The 18,080-nt window shown below is 46.5% G+C and overlaps 1 protein-coding gene across 1 annotated transcript in view; it reads left to right on the forward strand.

The window, feature by feature from the left end:
* The window catches only part of LOC311618694 (teneurin-3), a gene marked incomplete at its 3' end in the record, with an annotated part of 452,876 nt that overhangs the window by 355,272 nt on the left and 79,524 nt on the right, over nt 1-18,080 (forward strand). The window contains exon 4 of the mRNA XM_084876249.1: nt 13,629-13,866. Within this exon, the coding sequence (XP_084732375.1) occupies nt 13,629-13,866 (238 nt within the window). The remainder of the gene's footprint in view (nt 1-13,628; nt 13,867-18,080) is intronic.

The raw sequence follows: 18,080 nt of genomic DNA on the forward strand, positions 1-18,080 counted from the left end.
TGTTGACGGTCCCATTCGCCTGGCCCAGTTATAAATCTTCGCATCTCTGACTTGCCCGGACATCAGGTGTTTCCCTGCGCTGGTCTGGGGGAGCAGCACGCGGGAATGAAGGCCCGGACCTGGGCCTCCGGGAGCACCCCCTGCTGCAGGCTGCCGGGTGCTGGCTGCCACCCCCGGGTGCGGGCTGCCCTCAAGGAGCTACAGAGGCTTCCGGGGCCACTTTGCATGTGGGTCCGAGCAGCCCTGTGTCACATGCACCTCAGCTTTCACCGTCTGCGTTGTTCCAAAGTTAATTAGGGTTCTTCGTCAGACTAGCTCCCACTTTGCTGGAGGAATCCTGTCGTGGCATCTGTCTGAGGAACTTGGTTCTGCTGGCTTTTTAAGTCAAATTATATATCTGGAGTGCGCTGCCCCTGCTTGCATTGGCATGCGAAAGGGCCATTGCTAATGCTCATTTTACTTCTCTTCTTTTCTAACACTGTTTTTATAACATGAATCAGTTTAAAAATTTTAAATTGCCCAGTGTTTTCACATACGTAGGTAAAATGTAGGAAATTGATAAGGGAAGCAGGCACTATTTTGTTTTAACTATAATATATGCGGACACTATGTCGAGGCCCTCACAAATGAATGAAGCATCTTTGAAAACAAAAATAGAATAAGCAGGGCAATATGGAATCAGAGTAAGAATTTGAAGAGTTAACGGTTCCTTACAAACCCGCAGCCGCTGACCCTTCCTCATGCAGCCTCAGATAGCTGTCTCGGTTGTGCTGCTGCTGAGCTGAGCCTGGGGGCAGGTGACAAACAGCTCTGGGCCCGTTGGTTGGGTAACCCCAGTAACGCCCACAGAATGCAGGGAAAGCGTTTCATGCTTCCGTTAGCAGCCGATGTGTGTTTTTACAATAACCTGCCAACCCCGATATGTATGATAAGGACAGGAAGCAAAGGAAGAATGTCTAGGATCATGTAATTTTTTGTTGATTCATTTTAGAGACTTTTTGGCCTAGTACATTTTTATTTCCCAGGATGAGAAAGAGAGGAACCGGCTTCAGAAACCTTAAGAAATGACACTCCACACTCCCACGCAGGAAATAGCGTTACCTTGTCTGTGCGGCGGGAGAATGACATGAAGCTGTTTGTCACCTGCCCCGTCTCACAGGCGGCCCAGCTCCGCGATGCAGGCTCTCCTGGCCGTGCTCCTCACTCCCAGCCGTGCTCCTCACTCCCAGCTGTGCTCCTCACTCCGGCCTTTACTAGCTGGCCCCCTGACCTCAGACTCAAAGAAACCCTCGTCCCATTTAAAATGGATTTTCTAAGGCACCACCTTTTTTTTTTTTTTTTTTTTTAATCCTCACTGGCGATGCTTTTTCCATTGATTTCTAGAGTGAGTGAAGGTAGGTAAGAGAGTGGGGCTGGGAGAAAGAGAAGAAGACAGAGAGACACACAGAGAGAAACATCTATGTGAGAGAGACACATCGGTTGGTTGTCTCCTGTACATGCCCCGGCCAGGGCTGGGGAACCTGCAGCTGAGGTGTGTGCCCTAGCCTGGGAATCAAACCCTCCACCCTTTGGTTCATGAGCCAGCTCTCTAACCACTGAACAGCCGGCCAGAGCTAGGTACTGTCTTCAAGCCAACTTTCCTCCTCTTCATTTTCTTCTTGACAACATGCTTGAAATAAAAATTGACAACGGTCATTATTCCTGCGGAAATCAGTGTGGACAGCTCCGGAGTCGTGTTGTGTGACCATTGATTGCCATGTCTCCGAACCTGCTCTCCCGCGTGAGAAGTGGGAATAAGTGCCGACAGCGTCAGCTGGCTGTGAGAGGAAGTAAAGGGGTGTATGTTGAGCTCAGAGCACAATGAGCCTCATGGCTTTAATGGGTGTGAATTTCCTGTGTGGGTTCCTGCCCCTGTGTGCACCCCCTTTTTGCATTTAGGGTCTGTGATGTTGAATTGATCTTGGATTTTTAGTAATTTATTTTTAGATTTTTAGTAACTCCTTTCTGTAATGATTTGGTTAAAACTATTTACTTCTAGCAACACACACACACACACACATACATACACACACACAGACACACACACACACACACAGAGGAAAAATATGTACATTCGTTTTTCTTTCTCTTAAGGAAAGAGCATCATCTTTTAAGCACGGAGTTCTTGAGTCTCAGGGGTTAACGGAATTGCTGCAGACTGGATATGGGCATGGAGGGATGCTTTAGAAAATCGATGCCATCTAATGGAGAGAATGTTTTGAAAGTGAACCACATACAGCAGAAAAAATTCACATAAACATCGCGGGGGGCTGGGGGACCTCCTGACAGAATTACCGAGAACCGCAGTGATCTGCCAGGGGCGTTGGGATTGAAAACCCTTTTGCACTCGCATTATTCCCTCGTGTGGAGCCCGAGAAGGAGATTCTAATTTTAAATGTGCAATTACCCAAACAAGATGAACGCGCAGAGCGTGCTGGCTGAGAACGGGATCTTCACGGTAACATGTTAGTTCTCCCTGATCAGAGGCGTGTAGTTGGCCACGGCCACAGGTCTGAGAGAGCCCACAGAGCACAGCGGACCAGAGAGAGGCCCGCACCTTACGGTGCCAGCGACATCCCAGAATAACCCCTTGCTATTGCTCTTTTTTTTTTTTATCAGTTGGTTTATATTTGGTAGATCTATACTTTATAAAATGCAAAGTGGTAAAGTATAATAGCATTTGAGACTCAAAATTAGCAACCATGCATATAAGCAAAACCAATGGACGAAAAACTCTGGGGAAGGAGGCATGTATGGGGGGTGGGGCAATGGTAAGATATGTACACATATAATACCTTAATTTAAATAAATAAATAAATAAATAAATAAATAAAATTAGCAACCAACGCTTTAAATTGTGTGTTTGCATGCACACACACACACACACACACACACTTAAAACACTAGAGAATCATGGCTTATTTCTTTAAACTGGGAAAAGGACTGGGGAAATCATCTATCCCATAATTTTATAGATGAAGGGGGTGAGGGCTGGGAGAGGAGGACACGTCAGTGACAGAGCCGGGACCTACATATGTTGGCTTATGTCCAGAGCAAAACAACAGCAACAACGAAACAACATCAAACATAAGAATTGTCTTTTTTTCCCCCCACTTGTATCCTCCTAATTTATTTATAGGTAAAATTTTATTATGACTTTGGGACTTTCATCCATGAAAATGACTTTTATTTGTTATGCTGGAGTTTCAGAGATTTAGGAGTTAATATCAGGACACCAGATTCCTCTTTAAACATAAATTAGTGATTGTATTTTTTTAAAAATAAAGCGTGCTTTGGCAGCATAACCCGGTCAGCAGTCAACAGCGTGTACTCTCTTTTCCTCACTGAGCAAATACTGTGCGTGCACGCCATGAAGGTTTGTGAGCTCCATGTGTTTGGCAAGGATTCTGATTATATTATAATCATATAAAGTGATGTACTAAAATATTTGGGTGAAAGCAAGCATATTTAAGGCTGTGCAAATAAGAACGCAACCAATTGAAGTGGATTTTTTATTGATAAGTAAATACTGATCATACGTCTCCCCTTCATTTTAAGAATCATCCTGATTTTCAGCAGAAAGGCGTAGTTATTGCAAACCCCAAGCAGCGTTTCTGAAACCCGAAAGAGATTTGTGAAAACAGCCTGCAATAAAAATCACACACGCTTCATAAAGCTCTACTTGATAGATATCACTTGCACCATTAAGAACTAAACGACAAAGGATGTAATTTCAGTTCTGGCATGCAATATTAATCGAAAGCCTTTAAAACATCTTGCTGATGGGAACTGTGACAACGTGACATTGAAGAATCACCAGCTGAAGACATCTATCTTAATCAGATTTTCAAAGCAAATGCCGTGAAACATAAAGTTGTTTCATTCATCTTTACATTTTCACATGTTTCGGCTGGAGCAGCATTTTCGAGTGTGTTTGTTCCTTTAAGTGCAAAGAACACAAATTCAGTGTTTAAAATGTATGAGCTCAGGAAGCAGGATGGAAGCCAGTTTTAACCAGCCGTTCTGCATACACGGGGAATTATTTCTCTAATAATGCACATTCCTTCCCTCTTTTATTCTGGGGAAACATCGCGCTTAGTAAACACTCTTAAGTGATGGTAAGAGGCACTTTTGAAAATTAATTAGGTGTATATATTTGCCTGTACACATTTAGAAATTTTGAAAGAATATTTTAAAGATTTTCATGGGGGGGAAAAAGTATCTTATAAACATATTCACACATAAACATCTTTGACCAAAAAAATATATATGGAGATATATATATATATATATATATATATATATATGCTTTATTTGAATAAATGGGAAGAGCCTAGAAAATAAAACCTTATCCCAAAGTAGCAGTTTATAAAGATATTTAATATACCTTTTTTTTAATCCTCACAATCCTTATGTATGACAGTGACTATGGCCCCCACTTCCCAGATGAGGAATTAGAGAATCTAGAATAGAACATTGATTTGCTCAAAGTTAAACAGTTACTAAATCTCAGACAGGGACCTTGAACCCAGGTGTTTTGGACTGAACGTTTGTTTCCCCAAAATTTCATACATTGAGGCTTCCCCTCACCCCTCCCCCGCTCCCAACTCTATCTGGACGTAGACCCTCTAAAGCAGTGGTTCTCAACCTGTGGGCTGAGACCCCTTTGGGGTCGAACGACCCTTTCACAGGGGTCGCCTAAGACCATCGGAAAACACAGATATTTACATTACGATTCATGACAGTAGCAAAATGACAATTACGAAGTAGCAACGAAGATGATAATATGGTTGGGGTCACCACCACATGAGGAGCTGTATTAAAGGGTCGCGGCATTAGGAAGGTTGAGAACTGCTGCTCTAAAGACATAATTGAGCTTAAAAGAGACCAGGGTCTGGTCCTGACTTGATAGAGGTAGTGTTTCTACAAGGACCAGCACAGGCGGCTCACACTGTCTCCATCCAGGCGGTGGGGAGCGGGCCGCTGTCTGCTGGCCAGGACACGGACTCGGGGGGCCTGACCCCGGCTCCCAGCCCCCAGCCTGGGGGACAATGAATTTCCGTCACTTATGTCACCCGTTCGTTGAGGACCAGTTCTCCGGGTCTTCTCTCCTCTTCACCCTAAGTCTAGTGCTCACCTGCCTCTTCTATGGGAAGGTTTAAGAAACGGGGCTGACATACGTGTAGACCCATGACCAAAAGGCCAGCTCTAGGAAGGAGTATCTAAGTCACGGCTGCTTTCTGAACCCAGATATTCCGCTAACGTCCATAAAATTTAGTTGCGCAAAAATCAGATGTTTATTAGTAATGAGAGAGGAGAGAAGAGTGTTAATGATTTATATCAACCATTTTTTATTGTCCAGATTGGGATAACTTCTTCCTTTTTTTTTTTTGCTTATTACTCTCAGGTAGATTTTTTTTTTTTTTTTAATGGGCAGGAGCATATCCTGAAATATACACCTGAAACATTTCAAAGGTACTTTTATCCCATTTGTATGCATGCATACGAGGTGACTTTTATGTATGTTTCTGCAAGAAATAATTGCGCAAAGCCACGCATTTCAGTAGAGGGTAGTGTGTTTGTGGCATTGCTCCCGTAGGCACAGCACAACATGACGGCTTCACAAGCAGGGTGCCTGGCATTTGTTCCCACCGCTGGGGTAGGCGAGGGTGCCTGGCCTGTGAGATGAACTCTGCAGCAGCCATTGAAGCCAAAACATCTTCCTTTGAGCAGCAGCCATCGAAGCCAAAATATCTTCCAAGAGAACCTGTTGCCATTCAAGAGAAGTTACCTTTTAAATAAAACAAGCAAAGCAACTGTTATCCAGTAACAAAAAAAGAACCCTATGTAATAAAAGCGTAGTATGCAAATTGTCCCCTTGACCAGGAGGTCCTCTGGAAGTTCGACCAGGGGGCTAGGCTAGCTGGGGGAAGGGCTAGAGGCCCAGGCTGGGGTGGCAAACAGCCAGGGGAAGGGAGGGAAGCCCTACCCGGTGGCAGGCAGCTGCTAGGGACCCTACCAGTGCACGAAATTCATGCACTGGGCCTCTAGTAGCAGAGATAATCCATATGAAATGAGAAAGAGATGAGTAAGTTCGTGGTCTATGTAATTTTACATTACACATATTAGGAGCGTTGAAGGAATGTCTACGTAACTAAAGAATATACTCTTCTAGCCTTCTGGACCTCCTCTTGCTGTGTATTGTGCTTTCTCAGTCTAGCTTTTTGGTCACTGAACTACTTTACATATTTAAGCATTTTTTATCTTTCTGGTGCCATCTCACTGAATTTCCTACATCTCTTTCCCAATCTGCTGGTCGCCTCCACAGTTGTGTCTAATAATGTACTGTTTCACCAGTGGTTCTCAACCTTCCTAATGCCTCCACCTTTTAATACAGTCCCTCCTGTTGTGGTGACCCCCAACCATGAAATTATTTTCGCTGCTACTTCATAACTGTAATTTTGCTGCTGTTATGAATCATAATATAAATATCCGTGTTTTCCGATGGTCTGAGGCAACCCTGCTAGCGGTTCTCAACCTGTGGGTCGCAACCATCAGAAACAGATATTTACATAATAATTCATAACAGTAGCAAGATTACAGTTATGAAGTAGCAGCGAAAATAAGTTTATGGTTGGGGTCACCACCACATGAGGAGCTGTATTAAAGGGTCGAGGCATTAGAAAGGTGGAGAACCACTGTTTTAAACCATCCAATACATTTCTCATTTCAGTGGCTGCGTTTTTCATATTGTTACACATTTTACTTTGTTTCAAAACTACCACATATTTTTCTGAATGCCTTATTCTGGTATTATTAACCATTTGTACGCCATCGGCGTCCATAGACGCAAGCGGCGGACCTTTTTTAATTAAAGTCAAAATATCATGGCAGTTAACTGGTTAAATTGTTTAAGCCCTTCGTTATTCTACACGTGCTTGTAGTTCTATCTGATTAGATAAAGATCCCTGCTGTTTATTTGGTACGTAGCATTTGGCTCCTTGTGGGTTGTTTCCTCTTAAGCTTTGTAATTTTGGCTGTGAGTGCAGTGGAAGCTGTGTTTGTCCGTGGGAATCCCATGTGGCGTGGGCTCAGCACAGAGTCTTTTAAAGAAGGTTTGCGTTTGCTTCTGCCTGGTGACTGGGAAGGAGCATTGGTGATACAGAATCACTTTTTTTTAAGTTGTTGTGTTGTTGTTTTTAATATTGATTTCAGAGACAGGAAGGGAGAGGGAGAGAGAGAGAGATAGAAACATCCATGATGTGAGAGTCATTGATTGGCTGCCTCCTGGGGATTAAGCCCACAACCCAGGCATGTGCCCTTGACTGGGAATGGAACCATGACCTCCTGATTCATAGGTGGACACTCAGAGCCACATCGACCGGCCCAGGACCCCTTTTTATACTACTTGCTTGGCCGGGGGTTCCAGAATTCCTTGGTAGTTTAAGTTTCAACCTCATACTTCCCAGGGAAGGCCAGGCCAGTGTTTAACATTTTCAAGAGTTGTTTTGTTCTCGGCCAGAGCTTACGACAACGCAGCAAGATTCCTTATTGCTCCAGCTGCCAGGAGAAGATTTTTTAAGTCTGTTCTTAGGCTGAGAGTGTAGCATGTCAGGTAGGGGGTCTCAGTAACAACTGAGGCATACTCTCCGATTCCTCATGAATCGGTTACAGAGACTGGCCGGTCTCCTCCGAGAAGCGGTGGTGTCGCCTCACAGACTCTCAAGGCCCTCTCTCTCCCCTCGGTTTCTGGCCGATCCTTTCTTCCCAGTCCAGTTGTATTTACCTAAAGCACACATTCTGCTGTTGGGCTGAAATTGTTCGCTGTTTTGTTCACTGCTCTATCCTCAGTGCCTGGACCAGAGCCTGGCACATGTTAGACACTCAATAGATATACTAAATGCAAGTAATCTAAAAGGTATTTATTAAATTCTACCCAACAGTTCTGGGTATTTTTTAAAATACATTTTATTGATTTTTTACAAAGAGAAAGGGAGAGGGATAGAGAGTTAAAACATTGATGAGAAAGAAACATCCATCAGCTGCCTCCTACACACCCCTCACTGGGGATGTGCCCACAACCAAGGTACATGCCCTTGACTGGAATCGAACCTGGGACCCTTCACTCCACAGGCCGAAGCTCTATCCACTGAGCCAAACCGGTCAGGGCCATTCTGGGTATTTTATAGCAACGAGTTGCTAGGTAATCTAGGTTGCTTGAAATGGAGAGTACAATGGACTCTCAAAGAAAAAAAGAGAGAATACAAAGATTTAAAGATGTCCTTTGATGATTTCTTCAAAGCATGGCCCTAGAGAAACTAAACCAGATTCTCACTGACGCAGTGGGTCCGGTAAATGACTCCATCTGTGCTCACTCACATAGTGTCCTCCGGTCAGTGCCAGTCTTCCCTCCACAGCTCTGGGCTTTTTTCATACCACGTGTCTTTTTAATAAACAGCCTCGCAATCAATCATCTGATGATGGTGATATGAAGGATACTGTTCTCTTCTATGGGATTTTATGGTTTTAATGCACATCTTTAAAAATTTTCATTTGATTTGTACGCAACCATCTGAAACATCTGTGGCAGACAATGGGTGGTGGACATTTTTACGCAGGGCTCTATTTTAACCAGAGACCTGCAGAGGTCCGTCAGTGGACAGTCCATTTCCGAATACTTGGCTTGTGTGAGGATCCCTGGGTAAAATAATAATCCAGAGGAGCAGATTTGTGTGAACGTGATTTTCTGAGTGAGGCGAGATCTTTCCTTCCCAATTTCCATTAAGCCATGGCAGGTGGTTATCTTATTAACGCAGGACGTGGGAGGCAGGTGGGAGAGGGGAGGAGAAAGCACGCTGACCGTCTACATCACATGTGTCAAACACAAGGCCCGCAGGCCAAATCCAGCCCGCCAGGCCTTGCAATGTGGCCCACACCGCGCTGTCATCACTGCACTCCGCTGTCAGTTTATGACATTGTCAGTTTATGACTGTTCAGTAAACCATTCGGCCCGCGATTTAGGCTGGATTTTAGATTTTGGCCCCTTCTCTGATTGAGTTCGACACCCCTAGTCTACATGTTTTGCTCTGTGAGGAGCTCAGCTGCGTTGCAGTCTTGCTGAAATCACATGTTTCCCTGACTCAGATTCTCCCCGTGTATGAGGAGAACTCCTGCTATTTATTTTTTTTCCTTCCCAGGGAAGCAGCCTGCAATACACATGATATTTTCTGGGCAAAGGAGACGTCTTTATATTGAATTCACTATTTTTGGGGTCATAACGTTTTTGGATGTAGAACACATCCTTCCGAATAAATCCTGAAAAGGAGTGGGAGGAAGGAGGTGTCAGTAAGTTTCCCGTCAGAAAATCCAGGAAAGCACTTCCTCTGCGAGGTCACTGAGAATGGACCGAGAGATGAAGCCAAAGCCCACGGTGAGACTGGGATTTTCAAGATGAAAAGCTGGTTGTGATCTGTCCTCTGGCCACTGTAGTCACAGCTGTTAATGGGTCCTTGTTGGCACCGATCCAGTGTCAACAGGAACCCCCAAGAAGGAGGGAGTTCATGCAAAGCAGCTCCATAGTGAGTGACCTGGCACAGCTGGGGGACAGAGCCGCCGGCCCGCTGTGGCTACGTACTCTGTGCTGCTCCTCGCTGGTCTGTGTGGCCCTGGGCTGCTCCTGAGGCATGGCGGGTGCCGGCCCAGCCAGGGCACAGCAGTCTGCAGAGAACGTGGGTCTCCAGAGCAGCGGAGAGCTGGCTTATATGGACAGAAGTCCCCACCCTTGGCCCCTGATGGGTCCATCCTCATGCAAATGAGGACTCCAAATACTCAAACTTTGATTGGTCCAAAAGGCACTGCTCCGATTGGCCAGAATAGAGATGATCAGAGCTGAGGAGCTCTGATTGGGCAGAGAAAGCCTCAACCCTGTTGGTTGAAATAGGGCCCCAGGAACTCCTTCCTGAGGGCTGGCTCAGGTGGCAGGGCCCGCAGGCAGGCCTCGGTGCAGAGGCAGGCGGTCCGGGCAGGCATCTTTTTATTTGCTTTAAGATTGAGAATCTTAAGTTCAACTTGTTGAAATATTTGACGATGATAATATATCTTAAAATCATTTAATTCACAACCATCTGAACATTCCTAATGGCTTCCCATTGACACAGTGCCCATGGAACATGGAGACCTGCTATATGTATGCAGGATGGCTGGGAGAGTAAATGAGTGAGTGAGTGTATTTCATTGACTCCTTAGATTGCACTAAAAGCTGGATGGGGCAGTGTGACTTCCATCTCACAGATGAGGAAACTGAGGCCCCCTGTCATGCTGACAGAGTTATAAATTAATGTGGCATTGTGGCTGCTGCTACACAGCTCCTTCCTGTATGCATTGTAATACCGTACCTATAATTTATTCTACACAGTGTATTCCCCAAAAATGCATACCCACACTTTGAATCATTGCAACGGCAGTGTTTATTAAAATACATTTCATTTTCAGAATTGACCTGTAAGCTGTTAAAGTGTGTATGCATTTTTGGGACACCCTGTAGATCATTTATACCAGGGGTCTTCAAACTACGGCCCGCGGGCCACATGCGGCCCGCAGAGGAGTCTGATCCGGCCCGCCAGGTTTTTTGGGCAGTGAGCGCAGCCGAGGTGTTACAGTAGGAATTAGTAGTTCATATAGTCCGGCCCTCCAGCTCTCTGAGGGACCGTGATCTGGCCCCCACTTTAAAAAGTTTGAGGACCCCTGATCTATACTAATAAAAGGGTAATATGCTAATTAGACTAGACAGCCAAACAACCTTCCGGACAAAGCCGCGGCTGTGAGGGCCGAGCCCCTTGCACAAATTTCTTGCATCAGGCCTCTAGTATACAGTATATGCAATATAGAATTACATGGAATAAATTACTATAATTCTATATGTGAGATATAGAATACATTATGTATTTTACAATACCACTCTTTCATAGCACCATGCTTAAAAACACGGAGTCGCCGAAACCAGTTTGGCTCAATGGATAGAGCATCGCCTTTGTGGACTGAAGGGTCCCGGGTTCAATTCCGGTCAAGGGCATGTATCTTGGTTGCGGGCATATCCCCAGTAGGGGGTGTGCAAGAGGCAGCTGATCGATGACTCTCTCCCATCGATGTTTCTAACTATCTCTCTCCCTTCTTCTCTGTACAAAATCAGTAAAATATATTAAAAATAAATAAATAAAATAAATTTAAAAAAATAAAAACACGGAGTCACTAACCCACCCTCTTCTTCTTTTTAGACACAATCTTATACTTTTCCCTGTTTCCATTCCATTGACCTACCGGTCTAGGCCCCGTAACTGGCTTATTCTGTCGTCCAACATGCAGCTTGAAATGTCCCTTAAGGACACGCACATGCGTGGGTGCTGGGGAGGCAGAGCTAGGTAATTACTCAGTGTACCAGAGTGATAAATCTTCTATGGACTTTAAACTGTCCGTTTCATCTTTTCTAACACCATGGAAACTGTGTGCTAGTGTAACTCTGCCGTGTCCCCCAAAGGCTAATTCCAATTTAACTGAGTTTTGGACGCGTAATTTTTCAAAGCAGTGGACTGGGCAAGGTTCCTCTCGTGTCTGGAATGGGGATCGTCACGAACAGAGCCTGAGCGGGAGGCAGCTTTTTTTCGTATATTTAGGTCGTATCTCGGGCCCTCGTTTCAAGAGTAAGAAATTATTACTTGTTAAGTGATTATTTGAGATCAATCGGAGCAGGTAGTGATTACTGATATTCTATGCTGCGGGGGGGGGGGGGGGGGGCGGGGGGGGAGGGCTTATTTTAATTGGTGTACCTTGTAAAGAGGTTTAGTAAGATATATCGAGACTATTATATATAATGCCTTCATTTCATGTGACCAGAATCGTAATGCCTGACTGTATTATTTGGCTTCCTCCCTGCTGGAGTTCACGTGGTAGATGAAAGATAGCCCCTATGTTTTCTATTCCCTTTTAATGGCTGCATTTATATTAATAGCATGGCTTCATACATCACTTTAAAATTATATTGCCCTTTGAACTACATTTAGTAAAAAAAAAAAAAAAAAGTTGACATCTTTGTGTGGGGAGCCATCATAAGTTTTAGCGTGAAATTGAGGAGTCTTCTGTCTGCTTGCTAAAATGTCGTATGTGTGAATTCTGGCATTTCTAAAGCTACGTCATGGGATTGAAAAGTATGGCTCAGAGTCTGCAAACTTTAACCGTGACCTCTTAGCGTTCGGGAACCCTTTTCTGGTGACAGCCTAACGTGTGTTTATATTTGGACGTTTTCTGGATCTTTTATGATTCTGGTTGGGACGGAATTTCTGTACCACTGACACAGGGGCCCATGCCACTCTGGTCACTAGGACAGACTCCGCACGCAGTTCTGCCGCCCGCTGGGAAAACGGCAATTCCGTGGTGTGTCCTAATGAGTGTCACGGTCGTTACGTCTCCGTGTGTTCTGACGCGGTAGTCAGATGTGATTCTGTTAAACATCCATGAAGCAGCATCTGCTTCACAGCCACCTTCTGCCGGAGAGCCCTCGGCGTCTCTGAGCGGGTTGTGGCGCAGACCTGCGCGTCCAGGATGCCCTAAAGCAGATCTGCTGCTGCCGAGCAGCGAGCTTGGAATAATTTATTGAGGTTAAATAACTCTTTAAAAAAAAATTCATCCAATAATTATAGAGATTATACGCATTTTGAAAACCTTTGTGTTCCACCGAAACTACCCATTTAATTTCAGGGTTGGTTTGTTTAAATAAAGCTGGAATCAAAAGGCGCATTAGGGGGGCTGTCGGATGTGTTTCCTGTAGGTGTTAATAAAACCAGATTGAAAAAAAAAGAAGTCTGAAGCAAATTAGAAGCAAAAGCTATTTTGCCATCTGTTGTATATTAATTAGAACTCTGTGTGTCAAGGGTAAAGCCGCTCTTAGAGAATGTCGCTAAATACCCACCTAATCCTCCTCTGTAATAAAAGAGTAATATGCAGATTGACCATCACTCCAACACACAAGATGGCTGCCCCAATGTGGTCAAAGATGGCTGCCATATATGGAGACAAGATGGCCAGCAGGGGAGGGAAGTTGTGGGTGACCAGGCCTGCAGGCGAGGGCAGTTAGGGGCAAACAGGCTGGCAGGGGAGGGAAGTTAGGGGTGACCAGGCCTGCAGGGGAGAGCAGTTAGGCAAACAGGCTGGCAGGGGAGCAGTTAGGCATCAATCATGCTGGCAGGGGAGTGGTTAGGGGCAATCAGGAGGGCAGGCAGGCAAGCAGTTGGGAGCCAGCTGTCCTAGATTGTGAAAGGGATGTCTGACTGTCCGTTTAGGCCCGGTAGGATCGGGCATTCCTCAAGGGGTCCCAGATTGGAGAGGGTCCAGGCTGGGCTGAGGGACACACAACCCCATGCACAAATTTTGTGTCTCGGGCCTCTAGTAGAATAATATGCAAACGTATGGGGCCACGGATTCTTAGGCCATTTTTCATCCTGACTCACGCGCAGTGAGCGGGTCCCCACGAAACGGGCGGCGTGTGTCAGGGCGGCTGCCCACACCCAGAGGTAACGAGTTTCTTCTTCCGTTTTCAGAGCAACCTGCCAACGGCCAAGGCCAGTCCACCCTGCAGCCGCTGCCCCCGCCCCACAAGCAGCACGCGGCCCAGCACCACCCGTCCGTCACCTCCCTCCACAGGAACTCCCTGACCAGCAGGAGGAACCCCAGCCCGGCCCCGCCGGCCGCGCTGCCCGCCGAGCTGCAAACCACGCCCGAGTCCGTCCAGCTGCAGGACAGCTGGGTCCTTGGCAGTAATGTTCCACTGGAGAGCAGGTAACTCCTCCCGCCGCGGGGCGCAGCTCAGGAGGGCCACACGCTCAGGAGGGCCACACGGGGCGCGCATCGGCGCAGGTCTCGGTGAAACAGTCCCAGCCTTTTTCGTAGGAAAAGAAACTTACCAGCCTTGTGCACGCTGCTGTCTCTCTTCTAAGGACGGTTCCAGGCGATGATGATCTTTTATTGCTGGGCCAGTGACCTCTCCCTTACTGCCGTTTGTTGTTGTTGTTGTTGTTCTGTGAGTTTGTTCTTTGTTTTGTTCTTCCTTGTGCACAAATCATCACACAGGTTTAGACAAGGACAGAGATGGACAGTGGGATTCGCGCGTCTACTTGGTGCTAGACTTCCCCACTTTCCCCGGCCGTACTCTGCCCATTCCATCGTGAATGCGTGGTGGTCTCCCCGCACGGTGCTTGAGCACAGTCAGTGATGGTGAGGGCTTCTCCGTTCCCTGCAGGCTGAGCGGGTGGGGCCTGCTCTCCCTCTCTCTTTCCTGAAACGCCCCTTCCCCCCTCGGCAGGGCCTTTCCGTCCTTCCCGATGAGGAGCATCTCGGCTCCCTTTCTGAAACTCATCCTTGCTGTGATCAGGCCACTAGCGACCTGGCACCCACAAAGTCCTTCCCCCGCTTCTGCGTGGCAGCCCGTCTCCGGCTTTGCCCGGGGCTGTGCTGGCCATGGGCCTGGTCTGCACACACATGGTGTTTCCTGAATGTCCACACCTGCGGGCCCAGGGCGGCAGCATGTTTGTAGGAAAGTACAGACCAGGGAGAGCGGGGGGAGCCGACCCGCTTCCTTATTAAACGTCTCCAGGCACAAGAGGTTTGACCTCTGTCTTTGCCCGAACCTCCATGGTCTCCGCTCATCATGTGTGGCCCCAGCAGAGAGGAGGGGCCCCTGCATTGCTTTTATCAGCAGCTTTGCAGCCACGTGGCCCTGACGGTCCCATGAGTATCTAGTTCTGCTCCGCCCTGAGTTCCCATCAGACGTAGAGGGAAAGCATGGTCACCTCTAAAACCCAGAAACAGAGGACTGGGTACCCGGGAGAGTGTCCCCTACAGCGCCTGCGCCTGGAGTACCCCCTTTGTCGGTGTCAGCATCGAAATCAGGCTTCTGAGAACACAGTGGTTTCACTATGCATAAACTCCTTTTTTATTATTATTATTTATTATTTTTGCCATTAAAGGCACCATCTGAAGGAATTTTGCCCCGAGGATGAGCTGACAGGGGGGCCTCACAGTTAGTTGCCAACAATAAAAATCTTGCTGTCTTTTCTTTTACTCTTGACCCGGGAACTGCCAAGCACTCTTGTATCTTTATCTGTAGTCCAGCCAGGGGTAGCTGCAGTTGTACTGTTTTGCTTTCTACTATGGACCCTCTTCCTGAGGAATTAGAAAGAGAAAGTACAGGAGAAGTCAGCAGATTGGCGATTTCCTCTCTGAGCACAGAGTCATGTGCACACACCTCCCCCCGCACCTCCCCCTCCCTCCCTCCCCCCCCCCCCCCCCCTCGCCAGGATCCGAGCACAGAGCTAACTGACCCAATGCCATTCATTAGCGCCCGCCGGGCCACTCATCACTGCGGACTCACTGTTGTCACTTGGAAACATTTTATTAGGAAGAAGGAATTTTACAGCACGGTCATACAAGTGACTATGGATAATCGCGTGGTAGTCGGTGTTAATTGCTTCGACAAATCTTTTTGAAATACGTCCGGTTGAGTCATCAGAAGCATGCTTAGTTTCAGGGGTGTTCTCTGCAGCACAGGCGACTCAAAAATTCCAGTGTGGTGAGGAGGGTCGCTGTTCCAGAGGCCATGTCTCAGAGTGAAGAGGTCTGGAATAATTTGCAGGAAGATAAGCTGTGTTCTTGTTATTCTAGTGAATTTTTGGTTGGTAAAAGTCAGGAAAGAAAGTGGCTCTTCAGAGTGCAACCCATTGGGGCTGTGTGTGAAGTCATAGCTGATACTGCTATGTTCAGAAATCACGCTGAGGGTGATAGCAAAGCATTACCATTTGAAATTCCACTTCAGAGCAATATAGTTATTGAACCATCATTGGAATTGCATCTTAGGTTTTATGAATTGACGTAGGTAGAAAATCTACCCAAAGTTATTATCTCATATATGTATAACAAATAATGAATCTAAAAATTGTCTAAAATGCTGAAAATGTTCATTTGTAATATGGCTTTGTTTTCTCATTTTTTAATGTTCACAGCTATTGCTAATCAAAAGGTGTGGCATTTCATCCCTAGCTGGTTTGGCTCAGTGGATAGAGCATTGGCCTGTGGACTGAAGGGTCCTGGTTTCCATTCCGGTCAAGGGCATGTAACTTGGTTGTAGGTTCCCAGCCTGGTGGGGGCATGCAGGAGGCAACCAATCGATGTACCTCTCTTACATCGGTGTTTCTCTGTCTCTCCCTCTCCCTTCCACTCTTTCTAAAAATCAGTTGGAAAAAAATGTCCTCAGGTGAGTATTAAAAAAGGGAAAAATATATATATATGTGGCATTTTAGCCCTGGTCAGTTTTCTCCGTGGTTAGAGCGTCAGCCCACAGACTGAAGGGTCGCTGGTTCGATTCCCAGTCAAGGGCATGTGCAGGTGTCAACCAATCAGCGTTTCTCTCTCTCATCCCCCTCATCCTTCCCATCCACTCTGTCTGAAAATCAATGGAAAATTTGTCCTCCTCGAGTGAGAATTAAAAAAAAAAAAAAAAGACGTGGCATTTCGGCTTGCGGCACCGAGTGGCACCAGCCTGAGCGGGACATGGACTGACACGGCCGAGCTTGGCTTCTTTCCTCGTCTCGCTTGGTTGGGGCTCCTGAGAGGAGGAACCGGCCTTCCTTACCATTGATTTTCCTTTTTCAGGTAAGGTTCCCCAGTGAGCAGCAGTCTCAGGCTACGTGAACAGCTTTATCTGCACTGCATCTGCCTTTAGCAAGTTGTTCATCTGCTGTAGAGTCTCCTCTTCGGCAATTATTTCCATTATTTCTATACACTCATTTTACTGACTCTGGCTGTCCCGAAACTGCCCTTTAAAGGAGATAAACTATAAAGTGCAAAGTTCTTTATGTAGCTAAGAATCTCTGTCTTTCGCTTTTCCCCTGTTAGCAGATATGGATAGGGGTGGTCACACAGGGGCGTGTAATAAATCCAGGAAAATCACAGTCCTGTGTGGACAGTCGGTTTATGTAAATCGGAGAGCAGACGTAAAGTAGTTCCTACCTTGTCCTGCCTGCTGTAGCACAGCTTTCATTTTGGTTTCCTTGAAAAGCAGGCTTTTTCACCAGCAGTTTCTTGCGTGTATTAACTTTCTCTGATGAATCTGACATGTGTTGCTTTGGGAGGCCATCGATATCACTGTATTGCTGATTGCACATTTCTCCTCTGAAAGGATCGGCCTGCAGACTGAAAGGTCCCAGGTTCGATTCCGGTCAAGGGCATGTACCTTGGTTGCGGAACATCCCCAGTAGGGGGTGTGCAAGAGGCAGCTAGCCGATGATTCTCTCTTATCAATGTTTCTAACTCTATCCCTCTCTCTTCCTCTCTGTGAAAAAATCAATAAAACATATTTAAAAAAAAAAAAAGAAAGAAAGAAAGTAGACAAGTGCTAGTCGATGTTCTCGGTGAGGTTCAGATCCCCTGCAGTCACAGTAGGAAGCAAGCAAGTCTCGGCGGTGACACACCTGTCTTTGGTGCCTCCTCACCCATCGCCCACAAATCTCAGTCGGTGCCCAGATGCACTGTGCGGTGAGCACGCACATGGGGTTTTCCTCCTCAGTCCTTTCCTGTGAGCTGAGTGTCCTTGCACTTTCTGTGGTTGGCCTGCAGGCCATCCGAGGGCTGCTGCAGGGCCTGAGGCAGCTGCGGCCGGACTCCAGGCGGCGGAGGGAAGGCTTGGGCTTGCCCCTGCACGGCCGGCGCGTAAAGGTGCAGCTCGGTACCTCTCCCCGAAAGCCCTGACCTGCGGCAATTGCGAAGTTAATTGCCTGCGAGGCCCTCGCTGGTGGATGCGAATTAAGTAGCCTCGTTGTTCCCTATTAGATGTTAACAAAACGGTCCGTTTGTAGCCGTTTAATAAAACATTTATTAACGTCTCATTTTATTAGAAAGTGCACTCTGGCATTGATAGTTCATTAGCCAGGTTCCCATCGCTTTTTACCTTGCAGTTCAGCAATGCTCTGCTAATTATTAATGTATGAAATTGCATATGA

This window comes from Pipistrellus hanaki (genome assembly GCF_964339955.1).
Source record: "Pipistrellus hanaki genome assembly, chromosome: 3".
Lineage (NCBI taxonomy): Eukaryota > Metazoa > Chordata > Mammalia > Chiroptera > Vespertilionidae > Pipistrellus > Pipistrellus hanaki.